This window comes from Hirundo rustica, chromosome 8 (genome assembly GCF_015227805.2).
Source record: "Hirundo rustica isolate bHirRus1 chromosome 8, bHirRus1.pri.v3, whole genome shotgun sequence".
NCBI lineage: Eukaryota > Metazoa > Chordata > Aves > Passeriformes > Hirundinidae > Hirundo > Hirundo rustica.
The window spans coordinates 14,538,422-14,559,662 of record NC_053457.1 but is presented as its reverse complement, the minus strand read 5'-3'; the positions used below and the strand labels follow the sequence as shown (position 1 = coordinate 14,559,662).

The following is a 21,241-nucleotide window of genomic DNA, read 5'->3' as shown; positions in this document are numbered from 1 at the left end:
TGTTAAGATTTTGAGAAGGAAACTTAGTCCCTCAAAAGCAAATGGCCATCAACATGTGCTGTTACTGTAGAGATGCTCTCAGGTTTAGAGCTGTGCATCAGGGAAGTTTACAGTAAAGACCATAATCAGAATACTCTGAGCACAATAAGGACACCCTGTAAATAATGTGAAAGGTTGTGAAGCCAGGGTAGCACTTTTTTTCTCAGAGAGGGATTTGCCGGGGGACAAGCTGTTTTCTATTCTCCCTCTCCAAGCCCCCTTCTGAACACAGCACAAAACTCTCGGGCACAGCCCTGTGCACGTTCTTCCTCCAAGACTCAGCTTTGCTTTGTCTCCACCAAAGTGTTATTTCCAACACTTAGGTTTAACCCCGGAGTGGCTTCATTGAGAGACAAAGCCATAAAAACATTGCTCAACATCTTGTACACTTGTGTCTCTCACTGGGTCAAGCTATACAAGGAGGAAAGCGGCATTGTGGAGGCAACCAAATTCTTTTCAGCAAGGCAATACAGTCTTGGAGGCCTGTTGCTCTGCAGTGTAATTCCTTTGGTGCAAAGTGCCCTGGGTTTTCTGAGACCTGTAATCCTCATTCAACTTTTTACAAAAATTTGTAAAATTAAAAATAAAAAATTTGTAACCTCTAAAACAAAGTGCCATGCATCCATTTGGCACAGTAACTGCTACAGCCTTCACCATGAGCACAAACGTCAGCATGAATACAGCATGAATGAGTGGCTGGTCTCAGGTGAGAACTATTTCAGGTGAGAACTATTGCACCAATCTCTCAAACCTACTGTTCCGCATAAGTGATTTGGAACACTGGGCGTATCTCTTTGAGTTTCTCAGTGAGATTTGCATTAATTGTTGTGTTTTGTTTACAGGTCAGCATCTGATTGTGTGATTGCCCCTCCCTTTCTTGGATTTATTCCCTGCAAGGAATGAAGCCTATTAATTAACTTATTTCAAGGTGTCAGGGCACTTGATGGTCTGTAAATCCATCTGGAAGATAAAAAATGTCTTATTCTTGAAGATAAAAAACCCCAACAACAAAAAATCCTAGGGCAATGAAAACTGCAAGAAAAAGAAAAATTAAGGAAAAAATTATTACCAACCAAATTAAAATTCAGAAGAATGAGTAAGTACAGGCTCTTCTGCATGGGGCTGTGTTTTATTTCAGTTTCTTCTTGCTCTTTAACAGAACCTTTTCCACATGCCTCTTATTACTTATTTGGGAATAAGGTGCTTTAGTGTTCAACATGTACTAGAAGAGCTTGCAGTGTCTCTACAGGCCATAACAGGAAGGACTGGATTTTTAGTTCGCTTTGCTTGTAGAGCTATGGGCAACCACCTTTCATTAGTTATGTAGTTGTGCTTTGTGTCTCCATAAGCCTTAGCAGGGACTGCAAACAAGTTGGTTCCCTTGTCGACTTTCTCAATTTTGGTTTCTGTTTACTTTCTCAGCCCTAAGATCACTGGTTAATATTAGATGATATTCCTCTGAGCTAAGGTATTATCTCTGTCAGATTATTTAAATGTGTTAGCTTTGTGTGGATCAGCTTTAAGCGAATCTTAGAATCTGGTTTAAGTTAAACTTCCTCCTAGCAGTTTAAGCTAAAATGAAAGAAGGTTACTTAAAACTGCCTAGGAAAAAAAATGGAAAGACATTAAGTCTGTCAGTCTAAAGGATCCTGGCAGTATGGGCCTCTGCTGGCTGCCCCCTTAGGGCTTTCCAGAGGCACAGTTTGCTTAAGGGCAGTTGTAGGGCATCAAGCAAAAGGTGTAGACAATCTAATATCCCTGCCTCTGGGATGATGTAGTGAGCAATGATTTAGGTGCATCTAATGCTGGCCAAATGCCCAAGCACCCACTAGAAATTATTTACTCATTTCCTGCTGTGAGATATGGATTAGGAGGCGGAGAGCAAAACAGACTCAAAACTTTAAAGGGTATAAAGAAAACTTTATTAACAGAATTAAAAGAAAAAATGATAAGAAAATCAGAATAAATCTTCAGAACACTTCTTCTCCCCCCCCCACTCCCTCTTTTCTTTCCGACAACGGAAAGAGACAAAACCTGGAGCTTTCAGTTTACCGCCTGGCCCCCAAACCTGAGAGCTGCTGAATTTCAATAGAAAACCAGCCCATTCAGAGGGAGTGCACCTACACAGGAGGTGTGTGTAACGGTATGAGGAGAGTACTAAAAAGGTCCAGAGTGATTCAGAAGGCTTGGTATTGCAGGCCTGAAGCTGTGCCCCTTTGGTGTTCTGAGCTTTAGCAGATGTGCTGGGAGAATTAAGGCATGGTTGTACGAGGCAGGGGCGGGGGAAGAGTGAGTAAAAAACACTGGCAGGCAGAGGCTGTTGCTACGGAAGTCTGGAACAATAATGCAGAGGAGTTTGTGTGCTGTTGGCTTGTCTCAGAAAATTGCTTCTGCCTTGCCTTTCAAAGCAAGTGATTCATTGCTCCTTTTTTTGCTCAGGGTGGGGTAGTAATTGCTTTCATAGATTGCTAAAAATAAAGCCAAACCATTACTAAAATATTAATCTTTGAAGGAAAAAAAAAAGGCAGAATGCTGATGTCTCCTATCAGCAACTGAACTTTTATTAAGAATGGATTTATAGGACTGGCATGAATAATAAATGCATGTCTTTAAATAATGAGTAACCTATGCCACAATCTGTTTTTACTTAATCAGATCTCTATTTATTCGTACTGTGTTTCCATGTACAATAAGACACACTGGGTTTCTTTTCCTATTGCTATTTATTTTCTCAGTATGTGGCTTTCCTTCTTGATTCATCAATACAACTATGTGTGCAATGCCAAACTGTCATATTTAAAACTGTAAAAATGAAACGTCTCTTGGGTCTTTTGATGTGAAAGCATTGGACTTGCACACACACACACAAAATCTGTTGCTTATCTTTTGATATAACAAGCAGGTGCTGACTGCTGGCATTATGTCGGTCTTTGCTGCTAATCTGCTCTCTTCTTAATATCCTGGAAAATTACTGTTGTACCATGTGTTCTGGAAAATGAGTTACGCTAATACGCCTTTTCATATCACGCAAATATATATTTTACTTTTAAATGAGTTTTCCTTTCTTGAGGAATTTGAGATCATGTCATAATCCAAGCAAGGAGAGAAGAAAATGAATTTTAGAAATGGTTATCTGTTGGAGTCTTGCAATGGTCTGCACTGGTGACTCGGCAGTTCCTCCTGCAGATCTGTGCAGCACCTGCTACGTAACAGTCGTATGACTGCGTTCTCCAGCTCTGATTTATGGTCAGCCAGCACTATCTAGGAAAGGTTTCTGACGGTTATTGCTTCTCTTGGCTGGGACACGCTGTGCTCTTATGGGGGGGTGTCTGTGGGTGGTGACTGGAAGAGGCAAAAACGGGTCTTAAGCAATTGGAAAATCTGTGGCAACTTGTCAGCAGGAGGCACCAAACCTTGTTAAATGGAGCGCAACGGCCAGACCAGCAATGGCACAGGCATCGTGCGGCCTTTCCCTGTGTGTCTATGGCCGTCGGGTAGCAGCAGGAGAGCATGTGAGGTGCGGAGTGTTCAGTGGCAGTGGCGCAGCAAAGGCGGGCACTTCTGGGGAGCGACGCTGGGCACTGCGTCACCGTCCAGGGCTCCGCGGGTGCTGCTCCATGTGGAAGGGGAAAAGGGAGCAGCGGCTGCGCCCGGCAAGCGCCATGCGCACAAAGGCCGCCGGGTCTCCGCGGCTGGCCCCAGCTGAAGGGCCCGTCCAGTCCTTGTGCCAGGGCGGGTGGCGAGTAGTTTCCCGGGAAAGGCAGCGGCGCACGGATCCCGGTGTATGTACAGTGGAGAGCCGCCCATCGCCAAGGACAGAACACCGCCCCGCAGGCCCCAGAGCGGAACGCTCCCGGGTGTGGCTGCTACGGCCGCCGCGCAGCTCCGCCCGGCCCGCGGGCGGCCCCAGCGCCTCCGCCCGCCCTGCGCACAGCGGCCCCGCCCGCCCTCGCCCTCTGGCAGAGCCCGCCCTCCCGCAGGCCCCCGCCGCCGCCGGGGCTGCCCGCCCGAGCGCCTGCCGGGCCGCGGCGCCGCCGGCCGGCTCCTGGCTCGGGGCCGCGGCGCCGCTCGCCGTTGCCGAGCTCTGGGCCGCCGGCGCCGGCGCCTCCCGCGGGGCGGGCGGTGGTGTGGCGCGCCAGGCGGGGCAGGCGGCGGGCGGGGCGGCCCCGGCGCGCCGGGGTCCTGAGCGGCGGCGGGCGGGCGGATCGGTGTCTCCTTCACTTCGCCCTCCAGTGCCCGCGGCTGCAGCAGCGCGGCTTCCGCACGGCCCCACCAGCCCGCGACCGGCCCCGGCCCCGCTCCGCCGCCCGCCCGCGACACGCAGGTGCCGGTCCCGGCCGCGACCGGCTCCGAGGGGCAAAGGGGGGCGGGCGGGGCTCGCCCGGCGGCGAGCGGGTCCGGGGCCGCGCGGGCCGGGGGCGGCGGGGCCGCGGGCGTGTCCCGGCGCTCCCGGGTTCGGCGGGGCGGGCGGGGGACTCTCCGTGCGCGCTGCCCCCGCGGCCCCGCGGCCGGGCTCGGTTGCGCGAGGCGCGGCGGGGCGGGAAGGTCAGGCCGGGATGCCCAAGATGGCCGCGCCGAGCGGGTCGGTTCACCTTGCGGCGGGGCGGGCGGCGCGCCTGGCGCCGGGCCTGGGGCCGCTCGGCTCGGCCGGCCCTGCCCGGGCTGCGGCCGCATCCCCGCTCTCCTTTCACTGCCCTTCCCCTCGGCGAGGCGCTGCATTACTACCCCCGACTTCGCTTCCTGAGCCGTAGTCCGTTTCCAGACCTCGTCCTTAGGGTTTCTTTAGTGGCCTGGCCGATATTAATCTTGCGTGTCCGGCTCCGGTCTGTAAGTAGGGAGAGGGTTAATGCAACGGTACTGGGGTGACTTTTCTTTTCTTCTTTTTTTTTTTTTTTAAGCTCTGTGTAGTATCAGTGTAAGCCTGAAGGTCATCGTCTGTCCTATATATTTTAACAAATTAATTTTTAAATCTCAATTTTTCTGTTGCTGTTTATTGGGATACTGGGATAATTTCGGCGTAGTTGTTGCTTTTTCAAATTGTGTGAGTACAGTTTTTTAAATCTGTTATAGCCCGATATGGTTTGTAGTTTGATCTTCAGTATTCTGAGATCTTAAAATTGTTAGAAATCCTTATAGCGGTCTGTGGCATTCCTTAATTGTAGGGCACGAGAGTTTTGAAATGCTACCTCCAAGGAGAACTGTGATGTAGTAATTCCAATAACATTAATACATTTTTCTGGTTTTGGGGTCGTTCTTTGTTTCTTTTTGTCACACAAGAAAGCATGATTGTGGCTCCCGAGTAGCAGATTAATTAAATTTTTTTCATCACGGTGGCATGAAACAAAGATTAGGGTGGAGCTCTCACTTGGCTCAAGTATATTCTGTACTTCAAGTCGATTATTATACAGTTTTTACAACAAACCTATAGTAGCTAAATGATGCTTATTGTTTAGTCACTACTAATTAGTAGTTTTAAAGTGAAAGATGCTTTAAAATAGGGTTGAAAAAATTACTTGTGAATATAAGAATTTGCAAACCTAGCTAACATCAGAGGACACAGGATTGATTTTTTTATGGCCCTGTTTTCATTTAATGAGTGTTCTGTTGGTGACACTGGTTTATCAGGCATTTAGTATATCCAAATTTAACTCTTGGTTTCCTGTTCTGTCCTCATCCATCCCTGTCAGTATTACAGTATTAGAACAGTAGTGTGACAGTTGTACTCTCTTTCAACATTTTCTTACAAAACTTGCATCTGTAGGCTGGAATTTCTAACAAATACTGGCTTGTTTCCCTGAAGTGATAAGGATGCTTAACTAGGCTAGATAAAATGGCAACATCCTTTTTACTGTAATAGTCTTTGAATTTTGACACACATACAAGTTTGTTAACTTCTCAGGACATTTCTGCTTAGCATAAATCTCTTGTCTGTACTGGTTGTCTAGTCAGATTGGAAACATTGAAAACAAAATGGAAAAGCTCATTTATTTACACTGTAAAAGCATGTCTCTGTTAAAGGCTGATATAAAACTTCAGAACTAGACATAGTTATTCTGACGATGCTAGTTAGAAGTGAGATCTGTTCATTAAGGGAGACATGTAGCTAAACCTCTATAAACTAACTAAATAAAACCAGCTTATTGAAAAATGTGCAGCAGATCTCTACAGGCAGGAGTTCTTACACTCCCTTGTAATTCGGTCTATCAACTGCTTCTTTTTATGGAATAAATAATAGGAATCATTCAATGGTTTATCACTGGGATTAAGGTCTGTTCTTCTATAGGCTTGAACTTGGGCAAAGCCTCTTTAAACTTCAGATGCTCTAAGCCATTATCATGTCTCTCTTAAGAAAAATTAATGTTTAGTTTAATTCCCTGGAAAACCAGACTTGTTCTTGAGCAAGTGATAGGTGCCTTGATATAGTGACCTGGTTGTAGAGTTTAGACATTTTTGCTAAAGATGATTTTCCAAGTTCTTGTGTATGTGTGTGAAACTGAGTGTAAATATTGTTCCTCAGAGGAGGTTGAAATTATCCCCTAAGGGCAATAGGGAGCTGAAGAAGGGTGCTCTGGAAGACTGTGATATGAATTATAGAAAAATAAGAAACAGTTTTCTGCCTTCCCATTGATTGCTAAAGTAGTTTGTGTGGTTTTTTGGTTTTTTTAAAATAGTAGCAGTTCATACAATTTGGCTGTATGGCAGGTGTAATTAGGGTTTTGAAGCTAATGTGAGAACACTGCCTTTGTTATTTTTCAAGTTCTAAAGATAGTTTTTTTTTCATTTACGTAAAAAAGAAAAGAAATCAACACACCACACAGATGGAAGATTAAAAAGTCAATTATGTTAATCTGACTCAGCTAAACAGACGTGACCTGTTTGAGAAGATTTTTGTTTGCACGTGTTTAGCCTTTTTATGGCCTCATCTCGGTAGTTTCATTTTCCCTCCATCCCTTCTCCCCCCTTTGACTACATGGGGGGAGTTATTAATATGCTATGTTTTCCGTATTTCACAACTTTAAATACAGGGCCTCTGTAACAGCAGGCTCTTGCTATTGAAATCATGGAAAAACAGTCTTTGAAGGAGGTACAGATAAGAGTGAATGTTCCCAGGGAGGAGAGTGATACGGGCCTGGGTGAGACCTTAGCCTGGTGTCTGTCCCTGAGGCCCGAGAGCTGGGCCTTAGCTCATCTCAGTGACAGCTTCTTTAACAGCGAGGTAGCCAGAGGCTCCCTGTCTGAGAAAGGCACTTGTAAAGAGATCTCTTCTCATAGACCCCACACTCCTCCTACTTGGATGTTTTAAACTAACAGGACAACTTCCCAAACTTAAACTCTTGCATATTATCAGATTGGTTGCTGATTAATGGGGTATTAAATGTTCTTTTTTAAATTGTAGGTCTGCCATGTAAAATATGGGCAAAAATTATATTGGAGAGCAGATATGCTCTCTTTTTACATTTTCAAAACTAAAACCTTGTGGGTTCTTTCAGGTAGTTTTCATAAGCATGCATCAACTTAGACTTTGTAAAACTTCAGGGAATAACTCTGTTAAAGGTGTTTAGATTCCTAGTGTCCAGGTTTTCTGGCAGTAACTATGCCAGCTCTGGTAGTGTGAGTTATTATTTAATTTCTGGTAATGAAGGACGCATGGAGCAATCTACCTGGAAAATTAAGAACCTGGGTGGTCTTGTAATGTCTTTTCTGTGCAGTGCCTCTTCTCTGCATAAGCTGAGAAGACATCCCATGTTCACAGTGACCTTCACTGAAAATCTGGTTGTTTCACAGAATACTGTAGTATCATATCTATTAATTTTAAATATATAATGATCTATTAATTGCCTTTATGTAGATGAATCTGCCTTAAAGACTTACCTTGAAAAAATTGTAGCATTTTTTCATGTGCGCAGTGGCAAAAGGTTCATTATTAATTAGCCTTTTACCTTTCAGCTCCAATGGCGATTCCTCCATCATATGTAGACCTTGGCAAACCTGCCAGAGATATCTTCAATAAAGGATATGGTAAGAATAGTACCTTTTATAAGTGGTGTTTGAGGTGCAACAATGAATTGCCTTTTTAAGTCTGTATGGAAAATTGAATGATCAAATGTCTGTTTTTGGGGAGGAGGAGGATGTGCTGTGTTTATATCTTTACCACCAACGGATCGTTGAAGCCTTTTTGTGGGCACTTTTGTTGTGAAGGCTGTTAAATCTTACTGCTCAAGCCACGTAAATGTCAGAGGTGTACAAGTATGCAAGAATGTAAGCAGCAAGTGTAGTTTAACTTAGGAGCACACTTTGTTTACTGGTCTGTCTGTGCCACATTTGTTGATACGGAAAGGGTTATATATACCAGTGTAATGTTGTAGCCTTTTTTGGACTAGAAAGAGGAGTGGCTATTGGGATAAAGAATCCTTCCACATCTTAAAATGCTTTAATACCAGACAGCTGCATAGTTAAATCATTCTTTGTCATAGCACTGTTTCTTTCTGGTCTTTGGAAATGTGGGTTTTTTTCACTAAGACTGTTGCTCTCCTCTCTGGGTAACAATGTGAATTGTCACTCCCACAAAACCTACTTACATTACAGTTCCAGTGGTTGTGTATTTCCCAGTGACTTTGCTTTTATGGTTTTTTACTTTGAGATATTTTGTCTTGGTGCAGAAAGAGGTATTTTATGTGTTGGGATGGCTCTTTAAAAGGCATTGACTATAAAAACTCTTCCAGGAAGAGAAAATAATGTGTTTCCTTTTGGAAGCATCATTTGGTAGTTAAATACGCTCGTGTACAACTGAGAGGCACTCCCCTGCCTTGTTTAGGAGCGGCCTCCTTTACCTACTGTGGCATCTAAAAGTTGAACCTTGCTGAAGTCATTCTATAGCTGTTGTATATACATATATATGTGGTACACTGCTGAGACTGCCTGAAAGACCAGCTTACTGAAAAATGTGCAGGGCCTTAGTTGAGGACTAATCATTTAACTTTGACTTGTTTTTTAAGGTTTTGGGTTGGTGAAACTGGATGTGAAAACAAAATCTGCAAGTGGAGTGGTGAGTTTAAGTAACTTTTATTCATATTTTTTTCTAGCTATGTTCTGATACTTAGTTAAAAGGGGCACATTTCAGATGCTGTTAAGTGTTTTGTAGGTTATATGAATGATAAATATCTGGTGTCAGATAATTTCAGAAGCCCCTAAAGATCTGAATGTATCAGGAATATTGCCTTGTTCAGTAATCTTTGTATAATAAAAGGGTTTATTACTTGTCCCTGGTCTTACTTGTGAAAGTGAACATATAAAGTATTTTAATATACCGAATATAGTATACAGATTTTATTTCTGAAGTACCTTGTGGTACTATTTGGTGGAAATTTCTGACATCTTGATATCTTGTATGAAGTAGATGGCATTAAATAAGCACGTTGAATGTTTGGCTCCTCTAGGTATTAAAGCATTGCAGTAGTGTTCATGCAAGATGTGTTGGTCATGCAAGCAGTGCCCCCTGTAACATTTATCTGTTTCTAGAACAGACTTTGCAAGATATAAAGGTAGATTTATTTTTTCTTCTCCCCATAACTGGACCTGAGCAGTGTAACTTGCTGTTAGAAACGAGGTTTGTAGGTTATATGCTCTGTTTTTTCCAGAAGTCCGTATGCCAACTGAAACACAGTCACAAGAGCCCTATGACAGAGGTAGTTGTTCTTACTGTAGCTTGTTTCTTTGGAGCTCTACCAGTTATGCTGGTAAAACTCTCTGCAAAATCCAAGCTATGATGTGGACCTTGTGTCAGTTTCAAGCCATCCTTCCTGGGAGGAGAAACCGCTGGCATATACATACTACAGATGTTTTAAAGCAGAGATAAGAGATAATGTAATAGTTTGCTTCTCCCAAAGCCATTGACCCAGTGGTTACAGTCACGTAGACCCTGTGCAGTAGGAATAAGCACAAAGCAAGAAGTTAAAGCTAAAGGTATTTGTGTAGTTCCCTTCCCAAGAAACAGACCTACTAGAATTATGCAACCATGTATGGTGTAGTGGGTCACTAACATAATACAGGTGTCTTGGACGTGGTCAGACTTGATCAGCCACCATTAAAGAGAAGCCTCAGCCATGTTTGTTTTATGCTCTTGGGGCTTTTGCTGGAAGAGTGCTTGGGGACTTGTGATTTCAAACTTGTGTTTCCTTCTGGGGAAGGTGAGTGTGAGAAGTCTGTTTGAAAATAATGTGTATGGAGGAAGACAGATCAAAATATGTTTATTTATATGTTATAAAAAATTGAACTAATGGGCTTCTTAAATTGTAAGGGTAATAATACTTCACTGGAAAGAGCACTTTAACAGGTATTTGCAAACCTGGCTTCCACTTCCAATTACCTTCAGTTTTTGAATAGTGGTACCCAGAAACTACTATTTCTGTTTTTTGTAAGAATCCAAAGAGTGAGATACATCAGTGATTACTCCCTTTAATAAAGAAATGTGAATGATACTGTTGACTTCTAAGTTACTTTCAAGAATTCCAGGTCAGATCATACCATACTATAAACCCAGCCTATTTGCTTAATTCCCACTTAAAACGTGGGTATTGTTTCTGCGTCTCATTGAACGAAAGTGCCGGGGCAATAGGAATTTTATAGGTATGAGTAAAAGGTGTGTCTGTGGCTGGTGTGAAAGGCTAGTGCGTTGGGCAGACTCAGAACTCTTTAAAAAACAGTTAAAACCCCAACCTAAATGAAAAAAGAAACCACCCATCCCCAGTTTGAAAAATGATGCCATTCTATGACATTTTACAGTTGCATGTTACCTTCAGGGATGGTTGACAAGAGTAATGAAAATACATAGGTGATTCTTAAAGAATTTTGCTGGAGTTGTAATATGTGCCTAATAGAGTTCTTGGCTCTTGGTTTGATTTTTAAGTTGCTCATTGGGAGTATCAAACTGAGCCTTACATTTCAAGAATTTGTTGCTGCATTAGAGGAGAATCCTTATGGTGGCTACTGTCTTGCTTTTGTGTTAATTGATCACCCTGTACATTCTGTAATAGGGGCAGGAACACTGCAGCTGAGATGGGGATTGTGGGGCAGCCTTCATATGGGCATGAGTCAGTAAATTCTTCTTGGCTGTGCTATTCTCCCTTCTCCCCTGCAGGTTGTCAACTGATTTTAATTTTTTTTCCATATAGTAACGAGATCTTAGTACTTGCTGAAGGAAACACTGTGTAATGCTTTCAGGATCGCACATAACTTCTGTGCTTTTTAGGAATTCACAACATCCGGTTCATCGAACACAGACACTGGAAAAGTGAATGGGAGCTTGGAGACCAAATACAAGTGGGCTGAATATGGTCTGACTTTCACAGAAAAATGGAACACAGATAACACTCTGGGAACAGAAATTGCAATTGAAGATCAGGTAATAGATTATGAGAATATTTATTTGTTTTACCTCTGTGTAAGAGCTGAATTTTTAGCTTTATCTTATCTTCTCCCCCCTCCAATTAGATTGCCAAAGGCTTGAAGTTGACATTTGATACAACTTTCTCACCAAATACGGGGTAAGAATTGTTAATGTTTTTTACCTTATTTAGGGATTAACAGCACCCATGCTCCGTTGATCTGTGATTGGTCTGTGGTACTGACAGAGCTGTTTGTATGGTTTGCTGTTGATCCAGCTTAGCAAACCCCAATGCTAAAGGTTTCTGCTCTCTACCGTGACATCACTACGGGGGTTAGTACTGTACATTTCACAACTTGGCTTATTGTCTGGGATAGAAATGCCTGGAAGATTGCAGGAAATGTGAAACTGCTGCTGCATCCATCGGAAAATACCTGTTTGCCATAGCCCTGGGTGCTCTGGATGAGCTGGCTGTACTTTTGCCTAGTCTAGGGCATTTAGATACATTGTGTAGAGTCATAGGGCTTGAATTTGGCAGGTCATTGAGGAAGATCATGTAAGCTTGTGTTAAGATAACTCTTTTTTCTGTTTCAGAAAGAAGAGTGGTAAAATTAAGTCAGCTTATAAACGTGAATGCATAAACCTAGGTTGTGATGTTGACTTTGACTTTGCCGGGCCTGCAATCCATGGTTCAGCTGTCTTTGGTTATGAAGGCTGGCTTGCTGGTTATCAGATGACTTTTGATAGTGCCAAATCAAAATTGACAAGAAATAATTTCTCTGTGGGTTACAAGACTGGAGACTTCCAGCTGCACACTAATGTGTAAGTACTGAAAAAACTTCTCCAGCTTTCCAAAAGTAGGCTTTCTTTACCTTTCCTTCTAGTCAAAATACAAATGCTTGAAATATCAAGAGGTGCTTACAAGGCCATTAATGGAGTGCATTTCTCAATAGGAAACACTAAAATAAATGTAAATGATACATTGTATCTCTTTTCCAAAACAGTAAATACCTGTGGTTGGTTCGCACTTGCAGCATATGTGATGCAGCTTGCCAAATACTGAAATACGTGCAAATTGGAAGTGCAGTACTTCAGTTGTGCAGAACTGACCATAATACTTTTTTTGGCTATCCCATTGTATTGAATTGCATTAGATTGCAATTTAAGGACAGTAGATTTGTTAGAGGTAGTAATTATTGTTGCAATAATGATGTAGTAGTTTCTAGAGTAAGACTGGGGCTTTGCTTCTGGACTTTGTGGAGGTTCATCTTGCCTGTCAGATTAAGAGTGCATGAAACAGTGTAAACAAGGGTAAGACATCTTTCTTCAGACTTCCTGCCTTTAGGTCTTACTTCAGAGCAATCTGGTCAAAACCTATTGAAAAACATGGTGTTTTCAATCCAAATTAATAAGATAGGTGGAGTTCTAGTGGGTTTAGATAGTTAAAAGTTTTTGCTTTTGAAGGGAAGGCATGGGGATTGTATCCGTTGGAATTCACGGAAATTGAGGAATATAGGAGAAAGCTATGAAATAGTTTAGAGTCCAGGCTGTAAGAATTCCTTTTCAATTTACTAATGTAAAACATTGTAACAGATTTTTGAAAAGTCATTCAGTTCCTCAGGAGTTTCACGTATTCAATAATCATATCATTCAGAAGGTCCATTTTGTTACCATTACCACATATCAGTTTTTTAAGGATGTAGTTGGGTCCTCTTGTTCAAGTACTTTGTTTGACAATTAACATGAGAATTAGCTATAGCACTCTGAAATACCTTTTTATTTCCATTAATTACTGCTGTTTAATTTTGCCCTAAAGCCTTTGTTCATCTCCCCTTCTATTGTAAAATAATGTGGAACAACTCAAACTTTTGAAATTCTTATTTGAAGAAAAATTTGAAGTAGTTAAAAAAAAAAAGGAGGGGGGAGGGGGAAGGAGTGGATTATGCAGATAGGAAACTAACTTTTCTCTTAATTTGTGCAGCAATGATGGTTCTGAATTTGGTGGGTCAATTTACCAAAAAGTGAGTGACTGTCTTGAAACTGCTGTAAACCTGGCTTGGACAGCAGGTAGCAACAGCACTCGCTTTGGCATTGCAGCTAAATACAAGCTGGATTCCACTGCTTCTATTTCAGTAAGTATGGCTGTATCCTGAAGGGTTGTGCAAAGTACAGTGTATTTTCAGTTGCTGTGAATCTCTGTGTTACTAGTACAAAATAGGCTGGGAGACCTTGCAGGAATTACAGTCTAGGCAATTGTAATTAAACCAGCAGTATTTAAATTCTGTAACGTTACCTACAGCAAAGTCCTGTAGAATCTGACTGTCAAATGTGCTTATGTTAGGGATCCTACTGTATTTATTAAAAGAAAAACATAATTTTAAAAAAAGTTTGTTTCTGATTCTGTAAGTCCACATCACAGATTATTTTTTTTAAACCAGTTTTTGGGGAGCTCTGTTGCATTTTCATGGTAAGAACTCTGGCAATACTGGTTAAAAGTTGATAAACAGCAAAGTTTCCTGTATGTTATGAAGTTGGAATCATTCTGTTGAGGAAGTGATGCAAAGTGAGATAAAAAATTTTGTACATATTGTTTATGGTAATGTTACACAATGTTTGCTGCGTGACTGATTGTACCTGCGAGATACTAATTCCTGTGTAATAACATGAACACAGAGAAGTCTTCTGATGTGACATTTTTTTGGGAGACTGGTGGTAAATGGCTCTGGCCTTCTGAAAAAGGGGAAGTGGTGAAGTTCACCTGCGAAACCACATTCCAGTAACAGTTCTCCTGGCCCTTACATTCCCTTAAATGCTCTTATATATGTTATTGCTTCAAAATGTTACCGCTTCAGCTGTAAGTTGAGCGACAAGGGCATCTGGAAGGAGAGAATTCAGGAAACATAGGTGTACTGAAAGAGCAGATAAAATGTGGTTAAACTGATAACAGCAGTGTTGCCATAGTTATTCTATATATATATATATAGAATATATATATTTTCTGAATGGTGACAAGTAGCTAATCAGTTACAACACTTCACTTGCCTTTTTTTTTTTTTTTTTTTTTTTTTAGGCAAAAGTGAACAATTCTAGTCTAGTTGGAGTGGGTTACACCCAGACCCTGAGGCCAGGTAAGAGCTATCATGTGAATTACGTAATTATGTCACAGATATATTTTCCATACATCCTAAAGAAAATAATTGAGATCTCTGCATTTATATGTAACTTTTTTTCCTTCGGAAATTTTTTTTCTTTGAAGGCTGAGTAGATATTTTACAGTAGCTTCAGTCATATATCAAACCTTTATCTAAACAAGGCAAACTCTCTATTTTATCTAATGGTATTAATGTATTATATTCTTCACTGATCTGTGCAGGAGTGGACTGTATTATGTTTGACAGCTTAGCTTTAGGCTAGGCAAAGCATGTCTTCTTTTTTGGCAACTGGATGTTGAATAATAGCAGGTCTTCGAAGTGTGATTAATTGTCAAAACCCCACACTTCTGCTCTTCTTATTTAGTCAAAAACCCCTCCAGAATGTAACTTGTTCTGCTTAAATATGAAAGCACCTGTTCAGGCTGTATTACCATTGGTTGGTTCCTGATTTGAAAAATCTAGTTTCATTCCATCCCTTTAGGTAGGTCTGTCTATGCACAATTTTCCTCCTCCTTTGGATGTCTAATACAGGAAAGGAGAACTCCTGTGTATTTAGCAATTAGAGACTTTGTATATTGACTTTATAACTGTTCACAAAAATTACAGAGTTTTCTTCATGTGACTAACTTTCATGGGTAGATTTCATGGGTAAAGATGTTCTTCTCTAAAACTCTTTAGAGGAAAGTAATGGTATAAAAAGAGAGCTACAACTGGGACTTGTAATGACAGAGGTTAAGTAGTGTGAAAGCTACTGTGTGTGTTGTAAACATGCTGCTTAAAAATCTTACAGGTGTGAAGCTTACGCTGTCCGCCCTGATAGATGGAAAGAGCATCAATGCTGGTGGCCATAAACTTGGTCTTGGCCTGGAATTGGAGGCTTAAAAAGGTGAAGAAACTGCTGCAGAGAAGGGATATCAGAAGAATTTGGCCTTAAAATGTATTTCCAATGTGACCAGCAGGCTTTTTTTCCAGAAAGGATGACCTAGAACAAGAGCTGTATTTGAAGTATTTAGACAGTTACTTGTTAGCTGGTTTCTAGTTAAATTGGTTACCCATCTAGTTAAAATTCTGCATTAGTGCAGTCACTTAAACATTATTTAAATGTATTTAACTGTTTAATGCGCTACCCACAAATAATGAAATAGACATTTATGAAAACTGTACAATTGTGTGCATGTTTGTTTTTATGTTCCTTTTAACATTCGATATTGCCATTGAATGAAAAATGGATCACTGGATGTTTTGAAATGAGGTCAACAATTTTGTTGAATGACCTGAACTAGAAATACATTTGGTATCCCAAGACAAATTATGAATAAAACAAGTACACACACATACTTGTGCCTCAGATATTTTAAGAGTAAAGATAGGAGGGTAGTGCTCAGTTATGTTTTAACTTTAAGTAATCCAAGAAGTAGTGCTCTGTACTTTTGTGCAATTAAGGACCCCCACCCATGACAATACTGAATATAGGTGAACAGTTGGATTCCTCAAGCAAATTGAATGTGCTTTTCTGTCAGGTAAGGTTTGTCACAACACAATGGTTTAATTCCCCCTGTGATCCACGGATGAGATGTACTGTGTTCCTAGTTGGCCTCCTGATGCAAAAAGTGCAGATCGATGTACTTGGCACACTGAGACATTTAAGAAATGTTCCTTGAAAAACCTCACCACAAACACACCTTTTGCTTATATTTGTATGAAGTGAGATGTATCTCTGCAATTGAATGTAACAGTGTAATGGTATAACAAGCCTGCTTATCCCAACTGCTGTGAGAGGTTTCTGCTTAAAATGACTGAAATAAAGACAATTTTAAATGGAGATGGAGGAAAACGCATCTGATCTTGCTTTCCCTTTAACTAATAAATCTTGGGCCCATTTTAAGTCCAGAAACTTGCAGAATAATGGGAAAACTCTCATGTTTTTCCTGAACAGTAATAAGAGAGAATAGAAGTATGAGGGATATTTAGTAGGTGAACCTAACATCCCTGAAGGGTGAACTAGCTGTGAATGCTTTTAATGTGGAGTATATTAAATACATGTAGTTGCACTGCTTTCATTTAAGAGTTGGAATTTACTGAGCTTGGGGGAATGCCTGGAGCCTACTTCTTAAGACACTTAGAGCTGAGAAGGGTGTCTTGATACTTAGTCTTGCAGTCAGTGGTTCACAGCAGCTCCCTTCATAGTGCAGGTTGCTGGCTCATGATCAGGAAGCTCTCTCTGGTTTGAAAGTATTATCAGTTGATACTGGATTAAAATTAATGCCCATAAAAGTATCAGTGATTTGCTTGAGGTCTTGTTCCATCCTGCATTGTTGCCCTCCACTGAAATTCTCACATGAAGCGGTCTGTTAAGAACTGCCTCTGTTTAGGCTTTAGCTGTGGAGTAGCTGAGCCACTTTCTTTGCAGAAGAAGAGTAGAGCTTAAAGGCTCCTGAGCAGGCTTGCTAGTGTGTGTGACTAGTTTTCTTACAGGATTGTGAAGCATTTGTGCTGTGGAGTACCTTTACTGCTGTTGTCACTAAATGCCCTTGTCTGAGTTGCATTTCTGCCATGTAGGTGGAAGAAGCACGTAGGGTGCAATTCATTGCTGTCATTGCATGTTAAGGTCCATAATGAGTATTTTTAGTTTTGAGGTAGTTTTATGTGCTAGACCACTTAAAAGCTAGAGACCATGCAGCCAGACGCTGAGTTTTTGTATTTTCTTTTCAGTATAACCATCTTTGGTGCCTCACAAAGACTGGGCTTCTGATACAAAAACCACAAAAAGAAAAAAACCCTAAAAGCTTAAAAAATGAAACCACCAAAAAAATCCCCCAAACAAACCAAAACAACCTACCAAAAACAAACAAAAAAAATTTCCCTGAAACTTTGTGGACCTGTATACATTGTCCAGCTGCAGCACCTAGGCAAATAATGGATTGTGTCTTTTGGTTATGAATGAATGATGACTTGTTTCTATCCTTAAACCAGTGACACTGATGTTTCTCAGCTTTTGATAGGGCTGTAATTGACCTTTTTTTTTTTTCGTGGTGGTGGTTTGTGTTTTGTTTTTTAGTTTAGAAGCAAACACTATAATATTTTTCTTCACTACCTGCTCCTCTAGATATTTTTTTCCCCTGAGGTCACAAAATGGGTAAGTGAAATAAAAGCACATCTTGCTGAGTTTCTCTTCAACTCTTGAAAATTAGTAATGGAAGATTTGAACCTATGAATTTTTGTAAATGTGCATGACTTTACTAGTCCTCAGCCTTTAAACTTTTAAGTAGTTAGTTGTATTTGTTAAAGTGCTGATAGGCAACTGGAGAAGTAAAAGGGCTCTGCAGTAGTTATGAGAACTGTGAAAATGTGACTTTTTCTAAAATACTCTGTCATAAATCACTACTTTGAACATGAAAAGGAAGTTCAGTGTCTTTTTCGTAGCATCTCTCAAGTAAGGCTTATTAAAAATGGCTTTCAGACTTACTTTTCAACTGTTACAGAAGCTTGTGCTGTAATTGGAGTTGTGTGGTAAGGAATGTTGGTAGTTTATATCGCTCCATTTTACTAAAATATGTATAAAGCCTTAACGACAACTTACAGTGCCAGACAGCCTTTCCTCAGGTGTCCTGAATAAAACCCTCCACCACTTGAGATAACCAATGACCAGAGCATCGTTCTGCATCTTGTTTGTGTGAACTGTAGCATTGCATTCCTGCCTGGTACAGCTGGAGTAGGGGGTGTCTGTGTATATTGCAAGGAGACTTAATCACGCTTTCATAAATAAAAATCACATGAGATTATGACACCCTGGATTTCACGAGTTACTGTGTGAGTGTCCTGAACGTTTATGCTCTTCTGTGCTGTAGAAATTCTCCAGGTTGGTTCACTTCACCTTGCACTCTTCACGTGGTTTACCTGGGTGTGGTATATTCCTAAATCTGTCTCTTGCACGCTGCAGTTGTTCGAAAGCAGGAAATTGGAACTTTTCTGGAATGGGCGGGGAGACCTTTTCCCCCCAAGTGGTGGGACAGGGGTTTTTACCTTTCCCTGGGCGCTGGATAAAGCGAGGCAGCAGTAAGGGCTCTTGCTGCCCTCTAATGTCCTGTTCTGGTGTTTGGCTCATTGCTGCAGTGGGCCGTCGGCCGGCATTTCATTCATGCTGGCTGCTCTCCTAGGGGAATAGCACCGGGCAAACGACAGACAGCTCATGCACGGATGATTCAGCCCTGCTTCTACCAAAGGTCCTCGTTTCCTTATCAAACCAGTGACAAAGATAGAAGCAATTCTTTGCAAGGTGAGTCAGTAATGATAAAACTGGCTCACACCTGTAGCAATAGTGGCTTAATGGCAGATAAAAATGCTTCCTAAGAACCAGCTTGCAGGAAGGGAAACCCAAAGAAAAAGCTGGTTGAGTTGTTACATGGCATGAAAAGGCTACATTTATTGTAAGTGGTTTTATTGTGTTTGTCAGTTTCCCTTTGCAGTGGAATATTTCTGTTCCCAACCTAGAAAAGTAATAAAAACATGGATTATATCCATTAGTGTAGTGTGCATTCATTGTATTTAGTGGTATTTCCTTTCTCATGATTGTTTCTGGGCCTACATTTTAGCTGTGCTTTGGGTCCTTCTTTCCACATGCTGGTGGGTCAAATTGGAAGAAATAAGCAACTGGATTTTTCTGAGCATAATGTGCAGCATATTTGACTTTAGCTGCAAGTTCAATACAAATGCTCATTTTAAAAGAGGAAAACTTCTTTTTTGGCAAATTAATTTCTAAGAATATGCAATTATAACTTATGAAAATGCTATTGGACAAAATGTGAGGTGTTACATACTGAGATTTGGTTCATATCTACCCTCATTTATCTGCTGGTGTTGGGAAAAGTGCTGACAGCTCTTTAAAGATGGCAAACATGGACTGTTTCAGCTCCAAATCTTTGCCCTTTATTTCAGTATCTTTGAATGAGAATTTTCTGCTGAGCCCAACACCACGGCAGTGCTGATTAACAGTAGCACACATATCAGAAATATTGAGAGGGTTTGTGTTTTTTTTCATGGGATGTTCTTTGTCCTGGATCCATGGGAGAAGTTCCTAATGCTGAAGCAATGACGTTGTTTAAGTGTTTGGCATTCTTAGCACTTATAAACTTGTTTGTTTACATTTCCTGTGTCCCTATGAGCATTAAAACACTAAATAGCTATTACAGAAATGTCCCTTAGCTCTTGCTGTGCTTCATCGCTTCTGCCCGAGCTACCCGAGCTCCGCCTGAAAGCCGCACGGAGGGGAAAGCTGAGGTGGGTGCTCACAAGGAACCAGTGAGCTCTGCCTTCGGATTCTTAGCGGTCTATGGTGGCATTATTAAAAATACACTTTAAATGGCTCTTTAGTACGCGCACGTAGCTCCTTCGTTTAAGAGATGCTAAGTCTATGGTTAAATGCTGTGCTGCGGTTGGGGTTTGGCTGCGGCGTGGGGAGGGGTGTGTTGTGAGTATTTTCTCCTGCACAGTCCGGGATGCTTTCCCGGCAGCTTCCGAGCGCGCTTTGTTGCCAAGGAACTTTTCCTCGTGATCCGCTGCGGTCCGTGCCACGGCTCTGGCGATGATGGGGACAATCGCCCCAAGCCGGCAGGGGCCGGGGCCGCTCCGAGGCCGTGGAGATGAGGCGATGAGGGGCGATCGCCCCAAGCCGGCCGGGGCCGGGGCCGCTCCGAGGCCGTGGAGATGAGGCGAGGAGGGGCGATCGCCCCAAGCCGGCCGGGGCCGCTCCGAGGCCGTGGAGCTGAGGCGAGGAGGGGCGATCGCCATCGAGGGAGCCGAGCGCCCGCCCCGAGTCCGCGGCGGGCCGCGGGCGCCACCTGGTGGCCGCCGGTGCTCTCCTCACGCGGCCGTTGCTCCCTCAGGAGGAGCCGCTCCGGCGGGCACCGTCTCCAACCCACCGACCGAGGGCGGCAGTGGGAAATGATGGTGGCAGCGAGCCCGAGGTGATTCTGAGACAAATAAATAGAATTAGAGGAGGAAACGCCCCGCGTACACCGGCACTCGGGGTGCTCTAGCCCTACGACAGAGAGCCGGGCAGCGCCCGTCGGCTCTGAGGGAGCAGCCAGCGCTGTTCTCACGGCCTGCGGCAGCTGGCTCCTGGGAGCATCCACTCCCCTAACCAGAATTAATTAACACAACAAGTTGTCTTCCCGACTGCTGCTCTGCTCCTGACGTGACAATACTTTTCTAGAAGAAATCCCCAAATGGCTTGCAATACCTTGATTTCCAAAGTGATATTCTGGTCCCTCTGGGCTATAAAAAACACTCGCTGGTAGGAGGACAGGGCGCACCAGCTGCCAAAACCCAGCAGGGAAAGGGGAAGGATTCAAAACGTTGCTGACTGGTGATATTCCCATGTCTGGTGGCAGCAGGCAGTGCGGTGGGACTGGACCAACGCTGTGGTGGCCACAGGATGTGTTATAAGTGTGGGCACATGGCTGCAGCCCAGGGACCTCACACTGCTACAGTGCGGGTAGCTCCCAAACTCTTCCCCCATCTTTGCAGTTAATTGTAATTTAAGTGCCAATCAACCCACTGGAGCACGGAAACAGGGAAGAGAGCCCAGCAAGCCTGCTAAGCGCCTGTCCCATGTGGATGTGGCCAGGAGTGTGCCCAGGTGGCCAAGAAGGCCAATGGCATCCTGGCT

At 42.5% G+C, this 21,241-nt stretch overlaps 1 protein-coding gene across 2 annotated transcripts; it reads left to right on the top strand.

Annotated features, from left to right (window-relative positions):
* The first annotated feature begins 4,221 nt into the window (after positions 1 to 4,221).
* VDAC2 (voltage dependent anion channel 2) lies at positions 4,222 to 16,396 on the top strand. 2 transcript variants are annotated; one of them, XM_040072150.2, is made up of 9 exons: positions 4,222 to 4,363; positions 7,987 to 8,058; positions 9,036 to 9,085; positions 11,288 to 11,440; positions 11,530 to 11,582; positions 12,017 to 12,244; positions 13,404 to 13,554; positions 14,493 to 14,550; positions 15,365 to 16,396. In XM_040072150.2, exons 2-9 carry the CDS (start codon positions 7,992 to 7,994, stop codon positions 15,454 to 15,456), a joined length of 852 nt encoding a protein of 283 aa, XP_039928084.1. In that variant the 5' UTR covers positions 4,222 to 4,363; positions 7,987 to 7,991; the 3' UTR covers positions 15,457 to 16,396. The 2 variants fall into 2 exon arrangements, with proteins under 2 accessions (XP_039928084.1, XP_039928085.1); XM_040072151.2 differs by lacking the exon at positions 4,222 to 4,363 and adding an exon at positions 4,845 to 4,866.
* The last annotated feature ends 4,845 nt before the right edge of the window (positions 16,397 to 21,241 follow it).